Source organism: Macrobrachium nipponense, chromosome 35 (genome assembly GCF_015104395.2).
Source record: "Macrobrachium nipponense isolate FS-2020 chromosome 35, ASM1510439v2, whole genome shotgun sequence".
NCBI lineage: Eukaryota > Metazoa > Arthropoda > Malacostraca > Decapoda > Palaemonidae > Macrobrachium > Macrobrachium nipponense.
In genome coordinates this window covers 52,755,876-52,783,426 of record NC_061096.1, presented here as the reverse complement: position 1 = coordinate 52,783,426, position 27,551 = coordinate 52,755,876, and the positions used below count along the sequence as shown (strand labels likewise).

General features: G+C 41.4%; 2 protein-coding genes across 6 annotated transcripts in view; both read left to right on the top strand.

The window, feature by feature from the left end:
- The window catches only part of LOC135208777 (betaine--homocysteine S-methyltransferase 1-like), a 55,760-nt gene extending 42,490 nt beyond the window's left edge, over positions 1–13,270 (top strand). For 3 of the 5 annotated variants that reach the window (XM_064241295.1, XM_064241296.1, XM_064241293.1), the window contains exons 2-8: positions 370–499; positions 1,388–1,506; positions 2,798–2,989; positions 4,161–4,320; positions 5,102–5,272; positions 12,320–12,548; positions 12,773–13,270. In XM_064241295.1, coding sequence (XP_064097365.1) covers positions 1,432–1,506; positions 2,798–2,989; positions 4,161–4,320; positions 5,102–5,272; positions 12,320–12,548; positions 12,773–12,863 — 918 coding nt within the window. In that variant the 5' untranslated portion in view covers positions 370–499; positions 1,388–1,431 and the 3' untranslated portion in view covers positions 12,864–13,270. The remainder of the gene's footprint in view (positions 1–369; positions 500–1,387; positions 1,507–2,797; positions 2,990–4,160; positions 4,321–5,101; positions 5,273–12,319; positions 12,549–12,772) is intronic. The other 2 variants (XR_010313215.1, XM_064241294.1) reach the window with 2 other exon arrangements.
- A 472-nt stretch (positions 13,271–13,742) lies between these two features.
- On the top strand, positions 13,743–27,287 carry LOC135208775 (neuroligin-4, X-linked-like). The gene is made up of 12 exons (XM_064241291.1): positions 13,743–14,087; positions 17,708–17,915; positions 18,471–18,620; positions 19,057–19,204; positions 19,704–19,889; positions 20,440–20,645; positions 21,012–21,159; positions 21,717–21,898; positions 22,828–22,975; positions 23,437–23,566; positions 26,033–26,150; positions 26,622–27,287. The coding sequence occupies exons 2-12, from the start codon at positions 17,709–17,711 to the stop codon at positions 26,715–26,717; spliced, it is 1,719 nt and encodes a 572-aa protein (XP_064097361.1). The 5' UTR covers positions 13,743–14,087; position 17,708; the 3' UTR covers positions 26,718–27,287.
- The last annotated feature ends 264 nt before the right edge of the window (positions 27,288–27,551 follow it).

Below are 27,551 nucleotides of genomic sequence, written 5' to 3'. Positions count from 1 at the left end.
GGACTACCAGTCCAGCATTTCTTACCCACGACTTTCTTTTTTACTCGTTTACTCTGATAAACAGTATGTTTTCCACTGATGTCTCTATAGATGCTGTGGTTTGTATTTGTAGATGTAATCCTACATAGTGCTCTTGAAAATTATAGATAGTACTACTTATTAATCTGAAGAAGCAAAGGCATGCTTCTCTATATAATCATTTGGGTGTGTATACTTTTACCACCAGTCGCTTTCTGCTGGGGTTGGTGAAACGATGATGAAGCCAAACAAGAATTGTTGAATATTTTCTGGTCCCTTTTTGTTGATGTATACACGTAATGTTACTTGAGAGCATTTCTTTTCTAAAACTATGATTTCGTTTAACTCCAGGGCTTGCTGGAAAGACTTCAAGAGGGCGTCGTGATAGGCGATGGGGGTTTTGTGATAGCCCTCGAGAAGAGAGGATACGTCACTGGCGGCCCCTGGACACCAGAAGCTGTCCTTGAGAACCCAGAGGCAGGTAATACTCAAGACTTCATTGACTTACCTTTGCATTTACTTGCCTATGCAAAGGCAATCAGATTCCCTTATCTAGCCAACAGAATATATATAAAATAGAACATAACATTTAGGCCAAAAGCAAAGCGCTGAAATTGACGGTAAAAAGGTTTGACAGGTATAACAAGAGGAAAACCTCGCAGTTGCACTATGACTCAATTGTTAGGATGGGGTGGAGGTGGTAAAGTAAAATGAATGAAAGGGATTGCAGCTAGGGCCGAAGGGACGCTGCAAAGAAACTTAAGTAATGCCTTGTGCACCTCTTGCGGGTTATCTAGCCAAACCCCGATGATAAACAAGAAAAATGAGATGAAAACTTAATGAACTACGACTGAAGTTGCTCTTAGTTCACAACGAAATTGTGTAGATAATATTCATAATCGCCAAGGATATCTGACAAGTTGATAACGCATCAGCTCTTGACAAATTGTTTTCCGGCTTTCTATCCCTGTTTTTATTTGTTATTGCCTGTAGGCTTTCTCTTTAGTAGGAGACTGGTATTCAAGTTTATGCTTTAGGTTTCTACCAAATGTTTACTCAGAATTCATCTGTACAAACTGCAACGTATTTTCTCGTATGTTCTACTGGTAGTGAACTTCGCGTTTAAAAGTCAAAAACTCATGATCAAGAAAAGCAGACCAACATAACACGATGAACTTCGTCTATCCTAGATGTGATATAACTATCTGATTAACTAAATCTATTCTAGATGTGATATAATTATCTGATTATTTTTGCTTTTTTGACAGGTCAGATACCCTTGCCATATTAGAAGTGCCAGTTATTAATATTATTAGAAATATTCTTATCTATCCTAATCTCAACAGACCTCTACTTGTCATAATTTCAGTTCGGCAGCTACACCGAGAGTTTTTAAGAGCAGGAAGTGACGTCATGCAGACATTCACGTTCTATTCCACAGACGATAAACTTAATTTGGGAGGAAATCAAGCTGGACGCGATTTCACAGTAAGTCTTAGTGCCTCCTTAATTTCACGGTAAGCTTAGTGATTTGGTTTCACAGTAAGTCTTAGTGCCTTGATTTCACAGCAAGTCTTAATAACTTGATTTCACAGTAAGCTTAGTGTTTTGATTTCACAGTAAGTCTCAGTGCCTTGATTTCACAGTAGGTCCTTGTGCCTTGATCACAGCAAGTCTAAGTGCCTTGATTCCAAAGTAATTCTCAACACCTTGGTTCCAAAGTAAATCCAAATACCTTGACTTCAAAGTAAGTAAGATTAAAATATAGGTCTTAATGTTTAGAACTTACATATAGATTTTTTTATGGTAATCATGACTTCTCTTAGCTTTGTTGATTTTTCTGTATAATAGTCTAATATCTCTTTACTGATCTTTATGTGGTCTGGAAACGCCTGCCTCATCTTGTATACAAACGAATAGTAGTCCCTTTCCCTTTTCCACAAAGATACCGGCTAATGATACTTTTGCAATTTTGCCCAAAAGGAGCTAATGATGGCTGGAAGAACCACTCTTTCTAAACCAAAAAGAGAGAAGAAGATCCCTCCTGAGTCAGTTCAGAGGACAAGTGCTATAGTAGATTCACATCAACCGTGCATTTGATGTCTAGGCCAGTCCCTTACAACGCTCCCGATTGGCTGTTGATAAGCCAATCACAGTGCTGGAAACTCTCAGTCTCTCTCGAGTTCACATGGGTAGGCTCTGTGTTCCACCTCTCCTGAGGGATACGTCTTTCATAAGTATCCCTCAGGAGAGGTGGAACATACATCTTGCCTATGAGAACTCTCTCGAGAGACTGAGAGTTTCCAGCCCTGTGATTGGCTTATCAACAGCCAATCAGGAGCATCGTAAGGGACTGGCCTAGACATCAGACGCCTGGTTGATGTGAATCTACTATAGTAGAAGTTTACCTCGAGGTAAGACACTTCAGGAACTATTACGAGCTGCTCGGGCAGCAAAGGTCCGTGCCAGGGTATGGCTGGTTCAATCCATCGAAAAAATAAATTTCCAAAACAGTTCACAGCGAAATGTAATGTTATACCAGGCAATTATCCGAAGAATCAACAACCCTACGCCTGAATGGGGTTTCATTTTTACCCCATCAAGAATACAATATTTTGCTTAGTTCCACTGGTGATTATAAAAAAATAATAATAAAAATAATACCCGACCACGCTTCGAATGTAGATGGACAGTCCCTCAAGTTATACATAACTAGACAGCGTAATATCTCGGAGTTGTAAATATGTCATCTGAGACGACATTTCGACTCCATTTTCAGTGTTCCCAGATCAACGAAGCAGCCTGTCACATCGCCCGCGAAGTGGCCAGTGAGGGAGATGCCCTGGTGGCCGGAGGGGTCACCCAGTGCCCGTCCTATACCCAGGGCAAGGCAAAAGAAGCTATCCAGAGACAAGTCAGGGAACAAGTAGAAGCCTTCATCGCTAATAAAATTGATTTTATTATCTGCGAGGTAAGTTAGTTAAATAGAATTCTCTAAATTCTTCTGTATTTCTCGAGTCGCTCAAGGGGTGAAGTCCAGTACCACAAAGTTTATTAATTTATTTAATTTTGTTTAAGGAACGAGTTTATTTTGTTCATAATGACGAGTTATTGATGGAAAAGTGTTTATTATTTCCTATACTAAGGTATATATAAAAGGTTTCAGTGTGCTTTTGTCAGTTTCAATACATTTATTAACAAAGGAATAAAATTCCACCTAAATTGGACTCTCCATTTACACAATGTTGAACAAAAAATAAAATATAAAAACGATTGTGATATATGTATAGATATACATATATATATATGTATGTATTATATATATATATATATTATATAATGTATGTATGTATGTGTGTATATATATATATATATATATATATATATATATATATATATATATATATACCACCACACACACACACACACACACATATATTATAATATATCTAATATATCTCTTATATGATATAATAATAGCATACAATAATATTATACTACTATATATATATATATATATTATATAGATGATTACCTATATATTATATATAATATATATATATATTATTAATTATAAATATATATGATATTATATATATATAATATATATATTATTCAATAATATTAATATAATATTCTATAATATTAGATTTATATCTATATATCTTATATTTATATATTATATACTTGTTCATATATCTATATATATATATATATATATGTATGTATATCTATATATATGTGTTATAATTCTATAATATATATATATATATATTATTATATAATCATCCATTTCAGCAGTGACAAGTAATTCTCTAGCTCATAACTGGTAAATGAAGCTAAATTCTAAATCAAAATAATAAAAATTTATAGATAGATGACTCACAAACTACCTATCAATACTGTGACTGTGATCTGATACTTTGAAAAACAAAGAAATTCGACCAAAGCCCAAAATGGCATTTGATGTTAATGAAATCCAAAAGGTGGCCAAGGTTACGGAACCTTGCAAGAGACCTTTGGCGTGTGATGCTTGCATGGCAGTGGTAAGTCACTGAATGAGCTAATTAGTAAGCCACAGTCCACACACATAATATACCGATCCGGTGTTACCTATTTATATATTTGTTTATTTATTTTAGTTCTTCATGCACGTGGAGGAGATGGAATGGGTCATCGAGGAAGTGAAGAAATCAGGGATGCCTGTGGCGGCCACTATGTGCATCGGGATCGCTGGAGATCACTCAGGAGTTTCAGCAGGGGAATGCGCCGTCAGGATGGCCAAGGCTGGAGCAGATGTCGGTAGGTCTTAACTGTCTCCAGATCACACAGTGGATGGATTTTTTTCTTTTTTATGTCACTTGGCCCCTTATGGTTGATGACTCACGGTGTAGCGTAGCGCGCGCCTCTGGCTTCTTCCCAACCTCATTTTTTTCTCCATTTGTTTTTTGTTTTGACAGTTTTCTTTTCTTTCTTAAAGACGTGTTCTTTTCCTCTCGATAATAAAAAAAAGAAAGCATTTTTCCTTGGATTTTTTTCACTTTTAAAAGAAATATCGCCCCTCTGACACCTGTCGCTTCTGAAGAAAGTCTCCTCCATTTCTACAGCTCCCTCTTCTAAAGAAAGTTTCCTTCATTTTGACAGTTCTCACTTCTAAATAATGTCAGGTTCATTTTGACAGTTATCACCTCTTTATACAGTTCCCTTCATTTTGACAATTTTCACTTCTCAAAAAATTTCGTTCATTTTGACAATTCTCACTTCTAGAGAAAGCCTTTTTCATTTTGACGTTCTCACTTCTAAAGAAAGTTTCGTTCATTTTGACAGTTCTCACTTCTAAAGAAAGTTTCGTTCATTTTGACAGTTCTCACCTCTAAAGAGAGCCTTCTTAATTTTGATAGTTCTCACTTCTCAAAAAAGTTTCGTTCATTTTGACAGTTCTCACTTCTAAAGAAAGCCTCTCCAATTTTGAGTTCTCAATCCTAAAAAAGCCTTTTTCATTTTGACACCTGTCACTTTTAAGGTAAATCTCTTTCATTTTGACACTTGTCACTTCTAAAGACAGGCTCTTGCATTTTGACAGTTGGTGTGAACTGCCTGTATGACCCTCACATGACCTTGGACACCATGAAGCTGATGAAGACAGCACTGGACGAAGCTGGTCTGAAGCCCTTCCTCATGACACAACCCAACGGATTCTACACCACGGGAACGGGCAAAGAAGGGTATCTGTCCTGCCCGGAATATCCATTTGGCAACTGAGTAACTCTTTTTAAATATCACAATTTGTAGTAAATTGTATTTTTCCTAACTATACAAACCTGAGGTCCTTTACATATAGAATATACTTACAGAGCAGCTGGACCGGTCGTAAGCTTTCGAACATGGTGGTTCGGTAGTTAACTGCTTGTCTGATGGTCAGGAGTCGGGCCCAACTGGAGGGTAAACATTCACTTTGCTTTAGGCCCAGGAACAGAGTGAGGGGTGCCATGAGGTGGGACTATATGTTTAGGACCTCAGGTTTGTATAGTTAGGAAAAATACAAATTACTACAAATTGTGATTTGTTCCGACACGTAATACAACCCCTCGGTCCTTTACATATGGAAGACTCACTTATTGGTGGGTGGAATCTGAGTCTTATGAACAGACTGGTGTTCGTCCGACCTTGGTTCCCTCCCTGGTCGTAAGAGCAGAGGGAGGGATCCTAGCCTCTGTCCAACTGATCGGGGTGTGCACTGTGGGATCAGTGCTCAGACCTCTAGACCAAATTCATAAGAGGGAGGCAAGCGTGCCTCTTATGAATAGCAAGCAAGAACTAGTTCCTACACAAGAGCCAAATATAAAGTCTTCGGTTTGTCTCTTGTTGGCGTCCACACCCCCCTTGTTACGGGAGTGGTGGGTAACGCTTCTATCCCTAATGAAAGGGATAGAATGGGGCTCAGTCGCGTCGCTTACCTGCATCAGCATCCTGTCCAGCGTAGTGACGACCGCCGCTCTCTGCCCGCAGGGAGAGGGAAGAAAAGAGGAGGAAGAGAAGCCAGTCACACTCTCATTCACTTTTCCATTCATGCAGTCTCTCAAGGATGAGATGCTACCTTCTCCGGCGAGGGAGCTGGATAAGCTACACAACTTGTTGAGCAGCCACTACGGGTCCCACGGAAAAGGTGTCCAAGGACCTGTGGGCAATATTCCGAAGTTAGGAGGTAAAGGTAGTCTGGTTGGCCCAAACCCCTGCCTGCAGCACCTGTGCCACGGAGAAGTTCTTGCGGAATGCAATGGTTGGACCAATACCTCTGACTTCGTGGGCTCTCGGACGAAGGGTACTGGTGTCATCGCTCCTGTCTGAAGAGTACGCCTTCCAGATTACCTCACCAAGCCAAAAAGAAAGAGTGTTCTTGGACACTTCTTTCTTGGTAACCCCGGTGCTAACGAAGAGGCATTGACACTCAAGCCTGAGGTGACGAGTTCTCTTCAGATAGTGCCGTAGCGCCCTGACAGGACAAAGCAGCATCTCGTCCGCATCATTGTCAGTGAAGTCCTCCAGGGAGGGGATCGTGAAGGACTCGAACCGATCGTCAGGGACCGAAGGGTTCTGAGTCTTCGCTATGAAGTCCGGGACAAAATCGAGCGTCACCGATCCCAATCCCCTCGAGAGTTTAACATCGAAGGAAAGACCATGAAGTTCCTCTACTCTCTTCGCCGATGCCAGGGCCAGCAGAAAGACGGTCTAGAAGGTCAGATCCCTGTCTGACGACTCTCAGAGTAGCTCGAAGGGTCTGAGAGTCAGGCTCCTAAGGATGAGAGTCGCATCCCACCCCGGGGGCTTGAGTTCCCTGGGTGGGCAAGACCTCTCGAAGCTCTTCATAAGGAGGGAGATTTCCATGGAGTTGGAAATGTCCACTCCCCACAGTTTAAGGACTAGGGTCAGAGCGGCTCTGTAGCCTTTAACTGCGGAGACGAAGAGGAGCCTCTCTCGCCAAAGGAAGACGAGGAAATCCGCTACCTACTGAAGAGTGGCTCGACACCAACCACAGAAGATGGACCACTTCCCCTGGTACACTGCTGCAGAGGACTGTCTGAGGTACCCTGCCATCTCTGTTGCTGCTCGGCGAGAAAAACCTCTCACTCGCAAGAGATGGTGGATAACTGCCAGCCGTGAAGACACAGGGACCAAACCGCTCAGGGGTACCGTTCCACGTGTGGGTGGCACAGGAGGTTGTGCCGTGGGGGAATCTCTCGTGGTGCCTCGGCAAGAAGAGCCAGCAGGTCCGGATACCAAAAGCCCTGAGACAATTTGGGTGCCATCAGAATCATCCGAAGATTGCTGGTGACCAGCACCCTGCTGATCACTTTGCGAATCAGACATAACGGGGGAATGGCGTAAACTAGGAAGTTGTCCCACGGGCGTTGAAAAGCGTCCTCTGCAGCTGCCCATGGGTCCGGCACAACTGAGAAGAAAACCTCAAGTTTTCTGTTGTGCCAGGTGGCGAACAGATCCCCGACTGGAAGCCCCCAAAGGTCGAAGAGCCTTTCCGCCATGTCCAGGTGAAGAGACCATTCGGTCCCAAACACCTGATTCCAGCGGCTGAGCTTGTCTGCCACTACGTTCCTCTTCCCTGGTATGTATCTGGCTGACAGTAGCCCACTCGTGCACCTGCATCATCAACTGGTGTAACGGGAGGGATACTAGGCCCCCTGTTTATTGATGTATGCCACTACTGTGGTGTTGTCGCACATCAACATCACTGAGTGTCCCATCACACGTTCCCGGAACTCATGGAGAGCGAGGAATGCCGCCTTGAGCTCCAGGACATTGATGTGAAGGTGCTTGTCGTGATGGTCCCACACACACCTGCAACCAGCAACTCCTCCAGGTGTGCGCACCAACCCTCGGTTGATGCGACTGAGAACAGCAGCATCTCTCGAGGGGGGAGTGCAAAGAGGCACTCCTCTTACGAGGTTCCCGTCGTCCAGCCACCAGGCTAGGTTTTGCCTCACCTCCTCCGTGAGAGGAACGGGGAGGAATGGCAGGTCTGTGGCCTGTGACCAACACTCCTTTAGCCTCCACTGAAGAGACCGCAGGTGAAGACGCCCACGAGGGACTAGCTTCTCTAGAGACGACAGGTGACCGATCACGACCTGCCACTGCTGAGCTGACTGCTCCTGTCAAAACAGGAACCGTCCGGCTGCTTCCCTGAACCTGCTGATCCACGAGTCTGCGGGGAAGACTCGCCCTGCTACTGAGTCGATCATCATGTCCAGGTACTTCATCCTCTGCTTGGGCTCGAGATCTGACTTCTCGAAGTTCACCACAATCCCCAGATCACGGCAGAATTCGAGGAGTCGATCCCTGTCCTGCAGCAACTGCGAGCGGGAGCTCGACAGGATCAGCCAATCGTCAAGATACTTCAAAAGATGTATCCTGACCGAATGAGCCCAAGCCGACACCAGAGCTGAATTGGTACACCGTCCCGTCGAGGTTGAAGTGGAGGTACTGCCTGGAAGACTGGTGGAAGCCTGGGTCTTTCCTCTCGGCTTCGACAAGGAAGACGTCTTGGCCGCAGAGGAAGAGCTAGCCAAGCTCCGAGGCTTGGCCGCAGTGACTCGAGGCTGCCCAGAAGCCTTCGAGACTGCCTGGTGTACTAGGTGGTCACTGTCCTCAGTGCGCCGCTGTTCCACCGCAGCATTCACCATCCCTCTAGGGAAGAGAGAGGCAGAACCCAGCAACAGTCCATTCCTCAGACCCGGCGCTGCCTCACGCCCTGCCGCCCTGGTCACTCAAGAGAGGACTGCGTCCCGACGTCTCAGGACCAGGTTGGCCCACAGGTTGGCCATCTGGTGGGTGAGGTAGGAGACAGCCCACCTCCAGACTGACACAGTCTCCTGAACGCCAGGTACCCTTCGGGAGTGATGTGTCCCGAGGAGGCCGCGACTCTGGACACTGTGAGGGACCACAGATCCAGCCAGGAGACTGCTTCCAAGGCCTGTGCCTCTTGCTGCGTGAACCAGAGGTTCTCAGACAGCAAGAGTTGAAGAGGCACACTCGTAGTTAGCCTGGCTATCTCTGGGTTAACCTGCTTGGGCGGCAGAGGGTCTTCCGATGGCACGTAGAATCACCGCTGTCGTGGTAGAGGAGGGGGAAGCAGCTTGGTCGACCTGCCGGACCCAAGCGATCCCTCCTGTCTGGAGACAAGAGAGTTCACCTGGCCTAGCACACCGTTGGCCAAGGAGGACCGAGCAGACCCACCGTCATCCTGGGTTCCTTCTAAGGCCCCCAGAACGACTCCAGCCTCAATGGAGGCTCAGAGGGAGGGAGCACAGATCCTTCCCTCAGAGTCCACTGGTGCGGTGGGAGCGTGCACCATCCTCGTGACGCGTCACGGGGCTGAGGCGAAGACACCGAAGCCAGGTGGTGGGGCCATCTCTCTCATGGTGCGAATGACAGCGGAGCTTGGACAGCGGCTGATGGGGTTGCCGTCGCTCTGTTCTGTGTATAGACCAGATGGGGAGGAGCGGCAAACCCGGGAGTCGACAGGCCATGGGTCACTGGTACAGCCAGGTGATCCAGCAGCCCCCGAAAGCTTGGCGTGCCCAAAACCCCTAGCGAGTGCCAGACCTGCTTAAGGTCCCCACCCACGGCAGCAGTCACACCTGAGGAGGCAAAGGTCGGATTATAAGGAGGGGTTCCCGCTCGCCTGGGGGGAGAAAGTTCCCACCCTGAGCGAACAGAAGACCCTGAGTACAACTGCAGGTCGGAGGGCCACGCCCCCTCCTCTGCTCTCAACAAGTCAAGTGAAGAGGTGGAATGCAACACTTCCCCCGAAGGGGAAGGAGCTGACTAGGAGGGAGGAATGAAGAAGACGTATCCGTAACCAGAGGTGTCACTGGAGAACTTTACGCACCTTCTTCCTCCTCTCGTAGCACTCCCACTGCTCCTCCGACCACATATCACCTAAGTCACAACGCTCACCCTGAAAGTATTCACGCCCTCAGCACCGAGCACACAATACATGAGGATCCACATTAATGGTGGATCTAAAGGCCCCACACTTATGGCCCTCCACACCAGGGCATACTCTCTGTGTGGCTGGGGGGCGGGGGTCTCTCCGACTCGTGGCTTTCCATGTTGAATTCACCACAAGTAACAATGAAAACAAAAAACAAATACTTAGTACAGATAATGAAAGTCTCATGACAATGGCGGGAAGAGCGGCGAACAACACGTCTAACTCTGGCGGCGGCTGAAAGCAAAGTGGATGTTTACCCTCCGGCCTCCAGTCGGGCGGGACTCCCGACCATCGGACAAGCAGTTAACTACCGAACCACCTTGTTCGAAAGCTTACGACCGATCCAGCTGCATTGTAAGTATATTCCATTTGTAAAGGACCGAGGGTTTGTATTACGTGTCAGAAAAAAGTAATATTCAAAATATGCATACAGCAATAGAAAATACAAAAAATCCATAACTGAAAAATTGTTAGTATCACCATGAAAGGAACTGTGGGAAATTTGTCTCACTCAGTGGAAAGATTGAAGGAATATACTCTACAAAATTACAAGGGTAATTCCTTCCACCGAGTGTTCTCTAGTAATATAGTAAATTGTATAAAACGGGCTGTTAAGCACACAATTCTTCCGTACGCCTAACGTATTTTCAGACTTGTGCCAGAAAATCCAAAGGATTAATAATTGCTTTGTAAGTTTAAGTAGGCTAGTTAAATTCAGGTAAGAGTAATTTAGGTAAATGCAATTAATCTAATAAGGACTATGAATAAATTAAACCAAGGCCATAAAATTCCCAGGGCAGCTCAGTTTGGTCCCAGAATTCAATTAAGTTTCGACCCGGTTAAAGTAAAATTAAGGTAAACTAATCCCAAACAGTAATGCTAAGCAACAGACAGACCTAATTTTGACTAAATTTTCTACTACGCCCATGTAATTATATAAGCCCCTGTAAAATTGTTCAATCTGAGTCTAAGCCTAATTAATTCTCACAAACTCCAATATTACAATAGCCTAACTACATAAAAGGGTTCAAAATTTAGTTAAGGTAAAGAAAACAGTGTATTACATCTTAAATAAGTAAGTTAAGTTAAATAAGTAAGTTAAACGTTAAAAGACGCAACCGCTTCCTAACGAACAACCGTTGGCACAAATCAGCCGTCCAAATATGGCGGCTTAGCCTTTGTGGAAAATTGGTATGTTGACCTACCTTTAAGTTAACCCAATTTGGACGCACACCTCTTAATTCACTCCTAAACTGAAAAACAAATCCTATATATTCAATCAGCAAACCCAGCGACCTCTAATTACATTCGTGGAAACAAATTGGTACGTTGACAAGAAATGTTATTTTACTTACCGAATTTTCCGCCGACAGATCAGTGTGCATGGCCGTTTTAAGTTTTGGTTGCAGATAAGGATTCGGATAGGATATGGGTTAGGATAGGTGCAAACAGGAAAGGAGATCATACAAACCAATTATTTTAAGGGTTATTAATTTCTAAAACCCTACACTACGTAAATTAAACTCGAGACGAAGTTTACGAAACAAGTTCGTCCGTCTCCGTTGCTGTCTGTTTGAACAAGGCCCCAAAAACCCGCGCTCGACCTCTCACTACCCCCCGAAAGAGCCTATGTCAGGTCAATGGTTCTTATCACCCCCTAAATCAATTAAATAATTTCTTAACTAATTTGAAGGGACAGTTAAATCTATTTATCAAAGCTATCTATCAAATATTTTAAATGCTAAGTAAAATTAATCAGATTATTCAAAATATAATATTAATTTTTCTGCAGAGCTTATACTAGAGAAAATGGGGTATAGTTATTTTGTAGCTCTTAGCAGTGACTTCGTTAAAGGTTAGAAAATGTATATGTACAAATAAATTTACAACAGGAACTGTACAATGAACTACTGATAAAAAATATCAGACAAAAAACAGATAACCTAGTCAACAAAAAGATAAAATTATAAAACTAGGCTAATAAAGGAACGTAAAAAATCAAAAGTGGTCTGGTCTTGCAACAGGAATAAGATTGGTCCGACTACAAAATGTATAAATACATCTTTCAGTTTCAATAATCCTCGTCAGTATAGCTGACCTTACTGAGTGACAGTGAAGACCTACTACAGTAAGATGACTGCCTTAATCATTTACGGAATTTCGTTGGATATTTTAATGAAATATTCCATATGCAAACATTGTACCCTTCTCCCGGTAATTTACTGGAACGACATTTACTAACCACGAGACAAAGACTGTCGGAGAAACCTCCTAAATTGTAAACAATTTCAGCCATGGAACCTCGAGTCATCACCCGCTTCGACGTCCACAAGTACGCCCGAGAGGCCTACGACTTGGGCGTCAGGTACATTGGAGGGTGTTGTGGATTCGAGGCCTACCACATCCGCGCTATTGCAGAGGAACTTGCCGAAGAGCGAGGGAAGCTGCCTCCCGCCAGCGCTAAACATAAGCCCTGGGGCGGATTCAATCAGCTAAGCTCTTATTCGTTCATTAGGGAAAGGTGAGTTGCCTCACGTTTAAGTCTCTTTGTTTTCTGACTAACTCTCACTCTCTCTTTTGGCTTCCCTGAAATCAGCGTAATAACGCCCTTGTGTTATTAAAATGAAAAAAAAAATCACTGGTGAACATTTTAGCAGCCCAGAGCGTCTGGTGGGAGTAGGAAAGATACCAGAAAGCCAACGGGAGGAGCGAATAAGTCCATTAAACTTTCATATCGTCTTTCAGGACAGGGCGAGACTACTGGGAGCCTCTCGTACCAAATTCAGGCCGGCCGAAGCCACCCACTTATGAGCTGAATACCAAACCCATGTCCTAGGTGAGAACCCCGCGAATAAGGAACCAGCTCTGGTGGTGAAATCCCTAAATTTCTAGGGATTCTTTTCCTAAGGTATAAAGTGTGAAACCCTAAAGTTCAAGTCATGATCAAAATATATTCTCAGGTGTTACCGTTAAGGGGAAGGATGAATCTTGACATCTACCTCATTTTCCTAAGAATAATATCCAACAGCAATTCTTTTTCGCGATGCTAAGTCAGAGACAAACGAACAGTGTATAGATGGTTATAAATAATCAGTTCGTGCCATATTCACTGCGCAACAAGCAACATCTTTCCTTATTGCAAAGGAGCGAGAGAATTTGTACAACCCAAGCGGCAATGAAGGCGTCATTCCCTTATATACAATCGTAACTCACTTTAGAGATGAAATAAAGTTATTGATTTCAGTTTTCATTGTGTTTCTCCTTTACTTAATTTAAGGAGCCTTGATTCCTGGTTACCAAACACTTAAGATTTCAACTTGTCTTTTTACTGACAAATAGAATGTCTAGATATTTCAACTTGACTTTTTACTGACAAAAAGAGTGTCTAGCTAAGTCCATGAACCATAACTAAGACGAGGGGACTAAAGTAAAGTGCAACAGGTCACAATGAGACCCTAAATCCGACTGAATAAAGAGAGTAAGTATTGTAATGTCATGGAGAATCTGCACTAAGTAGTATATAAGGTCTTGCTTGATTCCTATTCCACATCATTCCTGGCAACCCAAATTATTTTGAACTCAAATGAATGAATACCCATTTGACTAAAATCTTAATAAATGAAAGGCTGATGCGTTATGACAGACAGACAGACAGACAGCCAAGCAGAGAGACATATAAACCAGCAGAGGGAGAGGAGAGCGTCCAACTTCACTGTTGCTGTGATGGTGTTTACCAACGCCTGAGGACATATGACCCCAACAAATGCCATACAGACATCGCATTTATATTTATATTAGAGAGAGAGAGAGAGAGAGACTGGGGCTACCCAATCACGATGTTGTAAGAAACTAGATCCGACCGACTGAGAGAGAGAGAGAGAGAGAGAGAGAGAGAGAGAGAGAGAGAGAGAGAGAGAGAGAGGACGCAGGCGTTGGGAGTAGTTTGGTGCAGTATCGTTTATTCTGTTTTGCTGTTTATGGGCCCAACATCATCAGTCTGTTTGTTACAAACTTTGTATTCTATCCTCCCAGAAACCACCTCCACTCTTTAATTCTAAAGGTAAGCAGGTTCTGTATATTTTTCTGACGTCACGTGAGTACTTTATACGCATATATATATATATATATATATATATATATATATATAGTATATATATATATATTATTATATATATGGGGATACAATCCACAATGAAGTAAAATCCTCTTGTAGTTTAAAATATATATCTCTAGTACAGGATTAAAGCTTTCGACCATCAACTGTGGTCTTGTTCACTAAAATGTGATATGTCACCTCAAGGAACTAACAAGTAAGAGCACAAACATTTGAAAAAAAAAAAAAAAAAAAACGGTTAGGTAACAAGCTAGTTTATATTATGAATGATCAGGCGGTTGAGCCCTCGTTCTTTCCTGAATTCGTCTTGATCTTCGTGGGGGAATGTTTCTATTGTCAACTGCTTGTTCTCTGCTGGTTGGGTGGTTAGTTGGAGAAATGACATGATTGGGAGTAAAAACAGGAGAGGAGGCTGCATCGTTATTGGCACATATATTTCTAAAGTTTGAAATTTTCCCTTTCCTACATATCTCTTCACAAATAGCTGTATTTTCTGAAATAAATTTTCTAGGCAGTTTAAAAGAAAAAAGAATGGCTTCAACATAGTTTTTCAGTACAATCAAGAAGAAACTCATTAAAAATAACCCGGGTAATAGAGAGAATGTAGGAGTATATGTAATACCTTGCAGTGATTGCAATGAATGTTACGTGGGAGAAAGCGGACGTTCCATTGATAAGAGAAGGGAAGAACACATTGCTGCTTGCAGAAGGGGAAGTTCATACAGTGCAATTGCGCAACATACATGGGAGAAAAACCACGCAATAAATTTTAAAGGTACAAAGGTTGTTTTTGCATGTAACGACAGGACTTTGAGACGAGTAGTAGAAGGGGCGTTAATTTAATTAAACGAGACCTTTGCCAGAAATACTGGTATTTCAGAAAATACAGCTATTTGTGAAGAGATGTAGGAAAGGGAAAATTTCAAACTTTAGAAATATATGTGCCAATAACGATGCTGCCTCCTCTCCTGTTTACTCCACTCAGGTCATTTCTCCAACTAACCACCCAACCAGCAGAGAACAAGCAGTTGACAATAGAAACATTCCCCCACGAAGATCAAGACGAATTCAGGAAAGAACGAGGGCTCAACCGCCTGATCATTCATAATATAAACTAGCTTGTTACCTAACCGTTGTTTTTTTTTTTTTTTTCAAATGTTTGTGCTCTTACTTGTTAGTTCCTTGAGGTGACATATCACATTTTAGTGAACAAGACCACAGTTGATGGTCGAAAGCTTTAATCCTGTACTAGAGATATATATTTTAAACTACAAGAGGATTTTACTTCATTGTGGATTGTATCCCCATTTACGTAGAGGTATGACATAGTACCTGGCTTCTGCATATATATATATATATATATATATATATATATATATATATCTATATATATTATATATATATATATATATATACATGTATATATATTATATATATATATATATATATATATATATATATATATATATATATATATATATATATATATATCACTATATATATATATATATATATATATATATTATATAATCTCACATTAGCTCAACTTGAATCAAAACTACAACCATCTCCATACTTAATACACGCAATAAACAATAATAAAACAACAAGAGAGTACCGAGACCGCAAACCACCATAGACGTTGAGCAATCAACATCACCATCACCCCACCCCACCCCCGACAACACCCCGTCCCCACAAAACTCAACCCCCCCCCCCCCCCCCCCCCCCCCCCCCCCCCCCCCCCCCCCCCCCCCCCCCCCTCCCCCCCCCCCCCCCCCCCCCCCGATGATAAACATTCCCTCTTCGCGAAAGTTACAGGTCGCATATTTCCCAGATCTACTCAAAACTTGTAACTTGAATGAGCTAATTATTCTTACTCATTATTCTTTCAGTGGAAAGTCATATTTTCCAAGCCAGAATAGTTATAGGTGAAGTGAACTGAATTTCCATAACAAACTAGTAAAAATGTGCCGAAAACATTTCGGTGCAATCGAGTTTTCTGTACAGCATATAATACTGTATGAAACTCTCAGCCACAGCCCATGAAACTGTCAGCTGCGGCCAATGAAACTATCAGGCACGGCCAGGTGGTGACCTGTGTTGTCGGCATCTATAGCGGTGTCAGACACATGATCATGGTTAAATTTAACCTTAAATAAACTCAAATCTACTGAGGCTAAAGTGCTGCAATTTGGCGTGTTTGTTGATTGGAGGGTGGATGATCAACACACCGATTTGCAGCCCTCTAGCCTCAGCAATTATTAAGATTTGATGGCGGACAGGAAAAGTGTGGAAGGACAGACAAAGCCGTACAATAGTTGTCTTTTACACAAAACTAAAAACAGGCCCAAAACATGTAAATAATTACAAGAAGAGCATTAGGACCGAATCCTCTCACATTCTTAAAAGCAGGTGGAAATCCACGTATTCACAAAAGACGTTGCACAAACCCAGAACCAGTGACTAACAGTTCTCTGAAGGCACATCAGGAAATAAGCTAGGCTGATGATATGACTTTCATGAAGTAATTCCTCACAAGGTTCATAAACAAAGGGAATAACCTGTTGGCAATCATTGATATGCAGTATCAATGAAGCAAGAAAAAAACGAATAATAAAAACGGAAGTTGTATCAGCACTATAGTAGATTCACATCACCGGTGCATCTGATGTCTAGGCCAGTCCCTTACGACGCTCCTGATAGGCTGTTGATAAGCCAATCACAGGGCTGGAAACTCTGTCTCTTTCAAGAGTTCACATACGCAGGATGTATATTTCACCTCTACTGAGGGATAAGTTTTTCAAAAGCATCCCTTAGTAGAGTTGGAACATACATCCCGCCCATGTGAACTCTTTTGAGAGACTGAGAGTTTCCAGCCCTGTGATTGGCTTATCAACAGCCAATCAGGAGCGTCATAAGGGACGGGCCTAGACATCAAATGCACAGTTGATGTGAATCTACTATAGTATGTGATGCTTTCACCCGGTGCTACGAAACGGAAAGAACGCAAAACCTCATCAAGAGCATTCGTGAAAATGCTCGTCCAAAATTCATTAGCTCCAACATAGCCTTTCGCAATGTAAAATCATGTATAGTTCACGTTCAGTAAATTTTTAAAAGTAAATTTTAGGTGCTATTAAATGGTTTAAATTTTTCATTTTGTTGTTGTGAAAACTTCATTATTCCATTCTGGAAGAAAGGCATCCAGCCTTGGACAGCGGTTGACTACTCATTCTTCTACGGAATCAAGCAGTATAGCCATACTGTATAGGGCAAGTATCTCATAAATAGATCGTGGGCCTTTGCTGCTTTCCTCTTCAGACAATAAAATACTATTACTATCTTTATTATTAACCGCAATAATACTACTTATAATGATTTAGGGAAGCAATGTCTAGACCATGAGACTTTCCTTCTGAAATGAATTTTGTCTCACTTTCCGTTTTCGTTACTACTGCTTTATATTCTAGGCTTTCCAAATCTCAGAGCGATGAAAATAACACTATAAAAGATAAAAACTCAAAAATAAATAATGGACTATTTCCAATTGTGTTTTCTGGCAGGATGTCGCCCTGGTTACTGACACTAACTCTGATGGTGACTTCATACAGCAGTCAAACTCAATGTGAAGACCCAGGAGCTTTTATTGAGCTGAATCTGAAGCAAGGAAGAATTAGGGGCCAAAGGCACAGCATAGGAGAGTCTCGGTTTTATTACTCCTTCAGAGGAATTCCATACGCTCAACCTCCCATTGGTGAGCTGCGGTTCAAGGTAAGTGTACTGGAATCATCTGAGTGCTTGGGTTTGGGTTTCAGGAATTTTCGTGAAATCATCTGAGTGCTTGGGTTTCTGGAATTTTCATGAAATCATCTGAGTGCTTGGGTTTCTGGAATTTTCATGAAATCATCTGAGTGCTTGGGTTTCTGGAATGTTCACAGACACCAATAGATCAGGTAATGCTCCTATTAAGAGTTTTATTAGCCACCTGACTCGACTAAGCTTTCGTTGAAACCTAAGATTCATGGAAACAGTTTGTCAGCCACTTATCTCCCTTGTTGGTGCATTCAAGTTCAGACACTTATGTTAGTTATTTTGGTTGCAGATTGGTCGTGTTCAACCTACAGAGTACTTATGTAAAAGGAACAGACTATGGGCAAACTTCAGAATAAAATGAAAGTTTTACCCTGTAAAACTGTAGACTGTAATGTTTGTAAGATTTCCCTTTTCAGGCAAATCTTGTCTCCGTTTGGATAGCAGGACTATCTCATTTCTATATGATGACAAAAGTAATGAAAGTTTTAATATATAAATGCCTCTTTTCTACAGAATCCTGTACCAGCCAGTCCGTGGACAGGACTGCGAGAGGAAACGGATCCTCCTCCGTGTCCCCAACTCATTGTGGGAATTTCTTTGCTAAAATCAAATGGAATTACAGGAGAAGAAGACTGTCTTTACCTGAATGTTTATAGTCCTCAGGTAAATGTTTACTCTTTATGTAAGGATAGCATGGTCATTCTCTGCTTTGACTCCGGCAATTTCCACCGTTTCAATGTGCTTGTTTCTTGTCAGGCATATATCATCTTAAAGTAGCAAGCTCTTGCAACTGGATCATACCTTAATCCCCACTATAAGCAGGCAATACTGTCTGAAAATAGATGCTAACTCTAACCTGCTCCTTTGGGATTTAAATTGCTATGACCACCGAAGCAGTAAGCCAACATTTAATCCACTTAGCCCAGTAACTGAGTAGATTAAGCGCTGGCTTACCGTTTCCTTCCCTTTGATTCTCTCTGTAGATGAGTGGCCTAGGCGTTGGCCTGCTGCCACAGCAGTCGGCTGTTACAGCACATATACAAACACAAGAGTGTGGCAACTGTATGTAACCTAATCAAACTGTTTCCGATTTTCCTAGCCTCGTGACGCAGAGTTCCCAGTAATGGTGTTCATACATGGAGGAGGGATGAAGTTCGGCAGTGCTGACATGATGGGTGGAACACCTCAGCGTCTGCTCGTCAAAAATATAGTTTTAGTTTCTCTTCAGTACCGATTAGGAACCTTAGGTAAGCATGACGTATGCGTTTGTTTCCTATAGCTCTAATGATGAATGAGCAAGATTCGTCTAAAATGTTTTATTATTTAAAGGCTTAAGAGGCATTAATCACTTAGGCACTTACTGTAAGATTTTTGCTTGTTCAGTGTTGTTGTATGTTCATTTTTGCAATATCCTTCATTAAGGGCTATACATAAATAGTTCAAGCATATAAATATGAATGCCTTTTATCATTCTGAGACCATTAAAAGAGTATTTGCCTGAGAAAAGTATCCTAAATTTCATGTACTTTCCTGAATATTGATTCTGACGACTGAAAATAACAAAACTAGAGAAGCAGAAGCAAGGAATTTGTTAAAAAGCAAATCTGGAAGACAACCCTTGTCATTCGCATCCCGATCATTTAAATGTTAAAAACATCCCACATGCGTGGACATACAAAAGGTGCCTTGTAAATAATTCTTTGATTATTCGTGCTAATGGAGCTTCACTTCCCATCACTAACTCAGGATTCCTGTCAACGGGTGACGCAACCTTACCGGGTAACCTTGGTTTAAGGGACCAGACCCTCGCACTTCAATGGGTTAAGAAGAACATCCGTAATTTTGGGGGTGACCCAAAGAGGGTCACTATTTTTGGACAGAGTGCTGGCGCTGTATCTGCTCACTTTCAGATGCTGACACCTTATGCAAAGGGTAAGAATTCGCACATTCCCTCTTTCTTCTCTAAATGTTTAGTAACTTATACAGATATGTTTGGCGACTGTTAAGGGAAAATTTTTAGCTGGAATTGGTTATCAACATCCGACGCCTATCAACACAAAAGTCCTCTGTGAAATTTCGACACTCGTGTTTCCTGTGCTTTACATTCCACAAATACCCTGCCATTTCCGGCCTCTAATCTCATACAGATACATTTTGGTTTCCCGTTTTTCCCTCCAGCCCAGATTGGCACTATCAAGAACTATTCTCCCTGTGCACAAAGGAAATGCCCAAGCCATCTCCTTCCCCACTTTATATCACACCGATCATCAAATAAAATTTCATGAAAGTTTATAGTTCCTTCCAAATACTTGCCCTTGTAACAAAAATGTACCATCAGATGTCAATTTGAATAGTAAAATACCACATTTCCAACGGATTGTGGGACAAGGAAGGTGTACCTTACTTTGTCATCAGAGATATTACAAAACTTGACTTAAATTTTAAAAGAACACCTACTGCCATAGCTGCAATTCTTACCCAGGGTTGTTCAATCAAGTCATCGTGCATTCCGGGACTGCCATCAATCCCTGGGCAACACGCAAAGATCACGCGAGTGTAGCCACCAAGATAGCGAGAAGTCTCTGTTACCCTGGTGTCAGTGGAAATCCTATCAACAGCACTGAAATTCTCGCCTGCCTGCAAGGAGCATCTGTGGAGGCCCTCGTCAGAGCTACTGAGCCATACACAGTAAGGACCCTCATCAAAAGGATCAGTATGAGCGTCAGAATCCTTGTTTTATTTATCTTACTCAATTCTAGCAAGTATAAGTCACGTGTCAGAGGCCGTCCACTTATTTACAAAATTGAAAGATTAGTTCTGCCTACGAAAGCTATGTGGTCTACCAAATTTTAATCACCAACAAGACCTACACTATGTCAATATAGGGATCTGCCTTAGCTCAGGTGGTAAGCACACACTAAATGCATTTCTAACCTAGTAAGTTTAATCTTTGAAAAAGCTGAGAAGGTAACTCTGCCTGACATAATGCTTATTCCACTGCCATTGGTATTTACATTAATGTATGAAGTTCCACTGCAAGAAATCCCTCCACAGAATTACGGCTTCCCTTTCTACATGGTCCCCCGAGTTGACGGAGACTACATCCCAGCTCAACCAGCTCGTCTGCTGAAGGAGGGGAAATACCAGAGGGTGAACATAATGGCTGGCGTCTGTCAGAATGAAGTGACGGTCATTGTGAACGGTGAGAAAGAAAAGGACATTTTCCGGATAGTTATGTGGTTTCAATGTAATTCTTTTTTCCATAAAAAAATCTATCCTTGCGGATACTGTAAAATTCCCTTAACGAATATTATCCAGAAAAAGATCTGAGGGTTAATTTTCAAATTACAATAAAGTTGACCTTCATTATTCACAGACATTTAGCTTGGGAAACACCCATCTAATTTCGACAGCTCAGCTTCAAGCAGAATTGCCGATCTGTGATCTGTGCCTCCGAGACATTCGTAATGCTTAAATTACTGACCAGGTGGAATTCACCTGATCCAGATGCGCTAAAATATAATTCATGTGTACCCGTGAGGTTAGGAGGTTGCACTGAAGTAATACAAGTGACTCTAGGTGGCTCTTGTTCCTCTTTTATTGGCATACAGTGCTATCAGTGTCGAAGCTGTTCATGGTTAGAAGAAGGAGAAGAATAACGCGCTCACGAGCTATATAAATCCTTTTCAGCTATAGCATGAACTCCAACCAATTCTTTATACAGTTCTCCAGTGTTGTGACCTAACTAAATTTCCACAGAGATTATGAATACCAATCAAACTGAAGACAGAGACTTCATGGAAACTTTCGTCACAAATCATTTGCCGATGTTCTTGGGAATGGAAGCGGAAGATGATTTGAAGTTCTTGACTAGGCGGGCTTTCTACCACTACATGGACGATATTCAGATCACAGAGACAAATGTCAATCATTTTGAACAGGTAAGGTTTTACATCATACTCACACAGGTGTAGACACACAATATATCTACATAATATATATATATATATATATATATATATATATATATATTATAATATATATATATAGATCTATATAGTACGCCTTCCAGAGGTGCTGAGGGAGCAAGTTTTTTTTGGGATTAAGCTGTTATTCCATCACCCTTCTCCACTCTGACTACGACCTTCCACATTAGTCTAACTACCAGGTAAATAACTTACTTATTTGGTCAGGAAAAGAGTAGTCATTTTTAGAGCTAGCCTACAGAAGCAGCCCCAACTCCCTGTATTTGAAATGACTACTTATAAAAAGGACACTAAATTTCGTGGTTTTGGAATTTCTTGTGTACATCACTCATCTTGTGATATCTAACACTAACTTCCGCATGCATAATAACACCAGCTACTACAGAGACTATTCAAGTTCACCTTACCTGCATGTGAAGCCGCTGGGTTTGTGATCTCTTCCTTGTACGTAGTCTATATTATTTAACTCTTTTTAGTCAGGCAAATGAGTAGATTTTCCCTTCCAGTACCGGCATGGCCGCGTTGCGTGGCCTAATTCTAAACTCCATTGTACCTGATAGAGGTAGACGCACTTAGTGCAGTTTGATACTTATCGAAATAGTTGTCTCCATACGGTGACAAAAAGCAGCTTGAGCATCCAACTAGGGTTTATATTCATTGAAATAACAACTTACAGAATTGGCCCTGAATATCACGCTTTGGTGACACAGCTCAGATTCGTGCTTATCGGCCTAAACTTCATCTTTCTGAAACAGAAAAAATCTGCTTACAGACACCAGCACGAGTTACATATTTCTAAAACTATCACTTGAAGATACAGTTCCAAACTTCATGCTTAACAGCTCAAATATATTAACCCAAACTTTTATATTTTGCAACGGCAGCTTCTTTCGGATGGCTTCATGGTGATGCTGCAGGACGAGGCTTGCGCGCTGCACGCCCGAGACGCGCCCTTTGGAAAGAGCGTTTACAGGTACGAGCTGCAACACAGGGGCGAGAGGTCCTTTAGTAACGCAACCTTCGGGAAACAGTGTAAGTACGGGGAACATCTCAAAAGGAACATGTCGTCCCCTCGATTATAAGTCATCTAATTTTCCTCTTGTAAAAGTCATCTTTATCTTTCAATAATTAAGCTGTTTTTTCGCTAGGCCCGCTATCTGATTTCGAAATCATAGGTGCATCCAGTGAAATACTTTGCTGTTTACATGGAGGTGTTATTAATATTACGGATTCTTTCTTAATCTTCCCAGTACCAGATTAACCAAAGCCTTACACATGACATCACATTTGATAGTTTCCTTTATACTGCCACATTCATAGCTTTCTTGGAAATTAATATCAAGTTTGGTAGTTGTCATACATGACCTGAATGCCTTAAAGATGCACTGTCCACATTCCTGCAAGATTAATTATAGACCACACGAGGATACCGATGTCTATGCAAGCTTAAAAGTTAATGACGTAATTACGAAAGGAAATATATTCACTTTCAGGGGTTGCACACGGTGATGATCTGCCATATTTATTCGATGGAATTTTTGACTTACCGCCGGTGAGCCGTTCCAACGATCAGTTCCTCAGCGACATCATGGTTACCCTGTGGACGAACTTCGCAAGCACAGGGTAAGAATCTCTCTGGGAGTCTTGCCATTGCATAAATATTGTAACAATTTCCTTTACTGTATTGGCTAACTGCTTGAAATTATCTTCAAAGATTTATTACCTCTTAAACAAATTTTCTTAGCAGGGACGCTTGCTTTCTTAGGGGAAACCCCACTTAGATATAAATACTACAATTACAACTACTGCTGCTATTACCACTATTATTACTACTACGAGAATTGCTGTTCGTAGTGTCTTTCCTTCTGGCTTCGCCTCCACCTGCCTTAGCCAGTTCCACAGCCCTCTCTGACCCTCTGTCTCTACAGACTTCGGTCATGGGCACTACATTCTCGGTGACCGGACAGTTTGATACCGGACATATTGATACCGGACAGTTTGATACCGGATATATTGATACCGGACAGTTTGATACCGGACATTTCGTTACCAGACATTTTGTGACTAGGATTTTTTACTACCGGACATTTCGATACCACTGTGTGTGTGCGCGAAGATAAGAGTTTCCTTTGAGGGCCACACTCTTCTTATAATTGGTTGTTTATAAAATTGCCACACTTTTCTTGTAATTGGTTGTTTTAATTTTTTTTCAAACACCTGCTATTTATAGTAAACATTGGTCGGAACCTAAATATTCTCAGTTTTTTTATCACTTTCAGTCTACTACCAAAGGGTCAACTACTAACGCCCAGCTATCAACGATAAATATAGATATTCTTATTGTATCACCCATGGCTCGTCTAATTGCTTCAACAAAAAATGGAAAAAAATTAGTGGATGATCTAAACTATATATATGATAAACAGAAAACTAATAAGGATGGTCCAAAGCAGTATTGGCAGTGCGAAAATAGGATGTGTAAAGCCCGCGTACACACCTATGTTGGTGATAGTGACAACAAAATCGTTAAGACTGTAATGAGCATAATCACAGTGCTACAGCAACAAGAGTGGGATCAAAATTAGCACATCCTCAAATGAAAATAATGTCTGGTTCAACACAAGATGCTCCTCGTACTATAATATGTAAAGAAACCCAAAATCTGAATGTATGTGCTATTTCAGAATTTGCTTCAGTATCTTCATTGAGTCGTAGTATCAGGCGTTGGAGACAAATAGAAGAAAATGTACCGCCTATACCTCAGGTACGGCATGGTTATTTGATTCCTGATCAGTATTGTTACCTTGAAAATGATTTGAAGTGGCTATAGTATGACAGTGGACAACATGATACTGAAAGAATTTTAATATTTGCTACTGACTCGGGAATTAGTGACATCAAAAGAGCCAAAGTTGGGCCGTAGATGGAACTTTTAAGTGTAGCCCAATTATTTATTATCAACTGTACACTTTACATATTCAAGACAACGGCATTAGTGTTCCGAGAATGCTCGCCTTGTTGCCAAATAAGATACAAAATACTTATGCTAGAGTATTTACTACTATAAAAGAACTCATGCATAATGTCGAACCAGCCACTGTGATGATGGATTTTGAAAAAGCAGCCATCAATAGTTTATTAGATATTTTCCCTAATTCAGATGTTTCTTGTTGTCTATTTCACCTGTCACAAAATGTTTACAAACAAGTTGTAACATTAGGTTTCAAACATCAATATCACCAAGATGATAATTTTAGTTTAAAAGTGAGATGTTTACCCGCGCTTGCTTTCCTTCCCATTGACGATGTTATTGACGGCTTCGAAGAATTAACTGATGACGACGATTTTCCGCAAGAGCTTGTTGTATATTTCGAAACAAATTATATTGGAGGAGTGAGGGGTCGTGGCCAACGAAGGCGAAGAGTCGAGCCAGCCTTCCCTATTCATTTATGGAATGTTCATGAACGCATTGAAAATGGTATGCCACGCACCAATAACTATGTTGAAGGATTTCATAATGCTCTAAGAACGTCAGTGACAAATGTGCGTCCTAACATTTGGTCCCTTATAACTGCTTTAAAACTTGAAGAGGCTCTCAGTGCAACAAGAATTGCCCATCTCAATCGTGGAAACAGCGCAACCTCAAAGAAAAAATACAGAGACGCCGATCAGCGTAAAAAAAAATTGCTGGAACGGTATGACCCCTCAAATAAAATACAATATCTTCGTGGCATTGCTCACAACATTAAACATTTTCAACTAGATAATATTGTTGCTTTTTCTTAAATCATACTTTTACAGTGTTTTACAAATTAATAAATTTTTGTCTATATATTTTTTTATTTGTACTTTTAACTCCTTACTTTTGATACATAATTTGGATTTATACTTTATATAATGGTATCGAAATGTCCGGTAGTGAAAAAGCCTAGTCACAAAAATGTCCGGTAACAAAATGTCCGGTATCAAAATGTCCTAGAACCTACATTCTCACCCATCTATCATTGCAGATATCAACCACACTTCAGCTTATGCATGACTCAAGAGGTCAGAGATGTCCTTAAAAAGATTTGTATTCCTTATTTACAGAAACCCAACGCCTGACCTCCAGCTGGGTTTCAAGTGGGAGGCCATGACCTCCCCTTCCGACTTCAAATACCTCTCGTTGACTCCTGACCCGAAGATGAGGGACGACTCTCGGAAACAGGTATGGAACAGAAATCTTGAATAATGATTGAATTTCGAAAGTATGGGGGTGGGGTCAGGAAAGCAGGGGATACTGGAGCTCTGAATCCAGTTCCCTCGTCTTGCCTAAGGCCCAACGGTAAAGGCGTAACGGTAAATGAGTGGAACTTGATCCCACGAAGGTCGGATAATCATTAAGCATAAAAAACAGTAAATGGGAGGGATTTGACCCCGAAGATCGGAATTATCATTAAGTCAGGAGGAGCCTTGTTGGCAGAAGAGGAGAGAAAGTCACTGAAATCTCATAAAGCTCCTCTCATCTTTGGATATTCACAGCAGATTCGACTTTCCCCCTTTCATTGCCATTCATCATCTATACCTCACATCCACGTAAGAGATTTGACTCAATAATCCATTCACACGCATACACACATGACATTCATTTCTCATCTTTATATTTGCATTTCATATTCCCCTATTTTTTATTTTTCAGAGGCGTGAATTCTGGAGAAATCTCCCCCTGAAGAAGAACAAGATACTATTTCCTGAACGCTTCCGCAAACTCAGCAACGTTCAGCCAGCTCAATAATCGTCTGAAGACTCAGCAATATACAGCAAACTCAGTAATGGTCAGTGATGCCAAGGAAATTTAAGCATTTTAACGAAATCGAAGCATTTTAACCATATCATTAATGTGTAAAATATCCAATAAATGTAAATCAACATCTCATTCTCAGCTCCCCATAAACCAGCAAATATTATCATCGTGGTTACAGTCGGGCCACGAAGGCAATTAATCACTCACTTCATACAAGTCAGTGATGATACTGATTAAGGCCATCCTCATCTTAAGCACAGCACTGAAACACCTCAATGACAGAAAATGTTTGCTCAACTTGAAAAATTAAAACAATGTTTTTCCGAGCTGTCATCAAGACAAGTTCAACAATCAAGTAAGTGTACTGATAATGGCTCGTCGTATAAGAACAATATTCTCTCCTGACTAATACTTTGGAGCAGTCTTATGCTCTTGTTCATACGTTCATCACTTCCACAACATGTCACAAAGCACTGTCATTTTTTCGCAGTTTTCATTAATTCCGTGGAAGTAAAGACAAAAAAGTGTATAGAAGATCGAAATAAAACATGTTAACGGACATGACGTCTTTCAATTGTAAAATACCACGAAATTATAAATGATTCGCCATGATTACGAACGGGAACGTTGCTTGCTTTACAGCATAAGTACCCGGGCTCTACGAATGTTACCTTTCTTGAACATTACCGAAAAGCAATTTTCCTGACATCTTTCAACACGCCGCAGATAATATTCAATACCGGTGACAAATAAAATAAGCGAGGTTTATCTCGATCCATCAGAATTGTTTTTTAGGTGCAAGGTATGGTGGCATTCAACACGTTC

Bases quoted from the DNA above. Each gene is read 5' to 3' on its own strand.
- LOC135208775 (XM_064241291.1), top strand. From the start codon at position 17,709: ATGTCGCCCTGGTTACTGACACTAACTCTGATGGTGACTTCATACAGC. The intron at 17,916-18,470 runs GTAAGTGTACTG...TCTTTTCTACAG, and splicing joins TTGGTGAGCTGCGGTTCAAG to AATCCTGTACCAGCCAGTCC. The intron at 21,899-22,827 runs GTAAGGTTTTAC...TTGCAACGGCAG, and splicing joins ATGTCAATCATTTTGAACAG to CTTCTTTCGGATGGCTTCAT.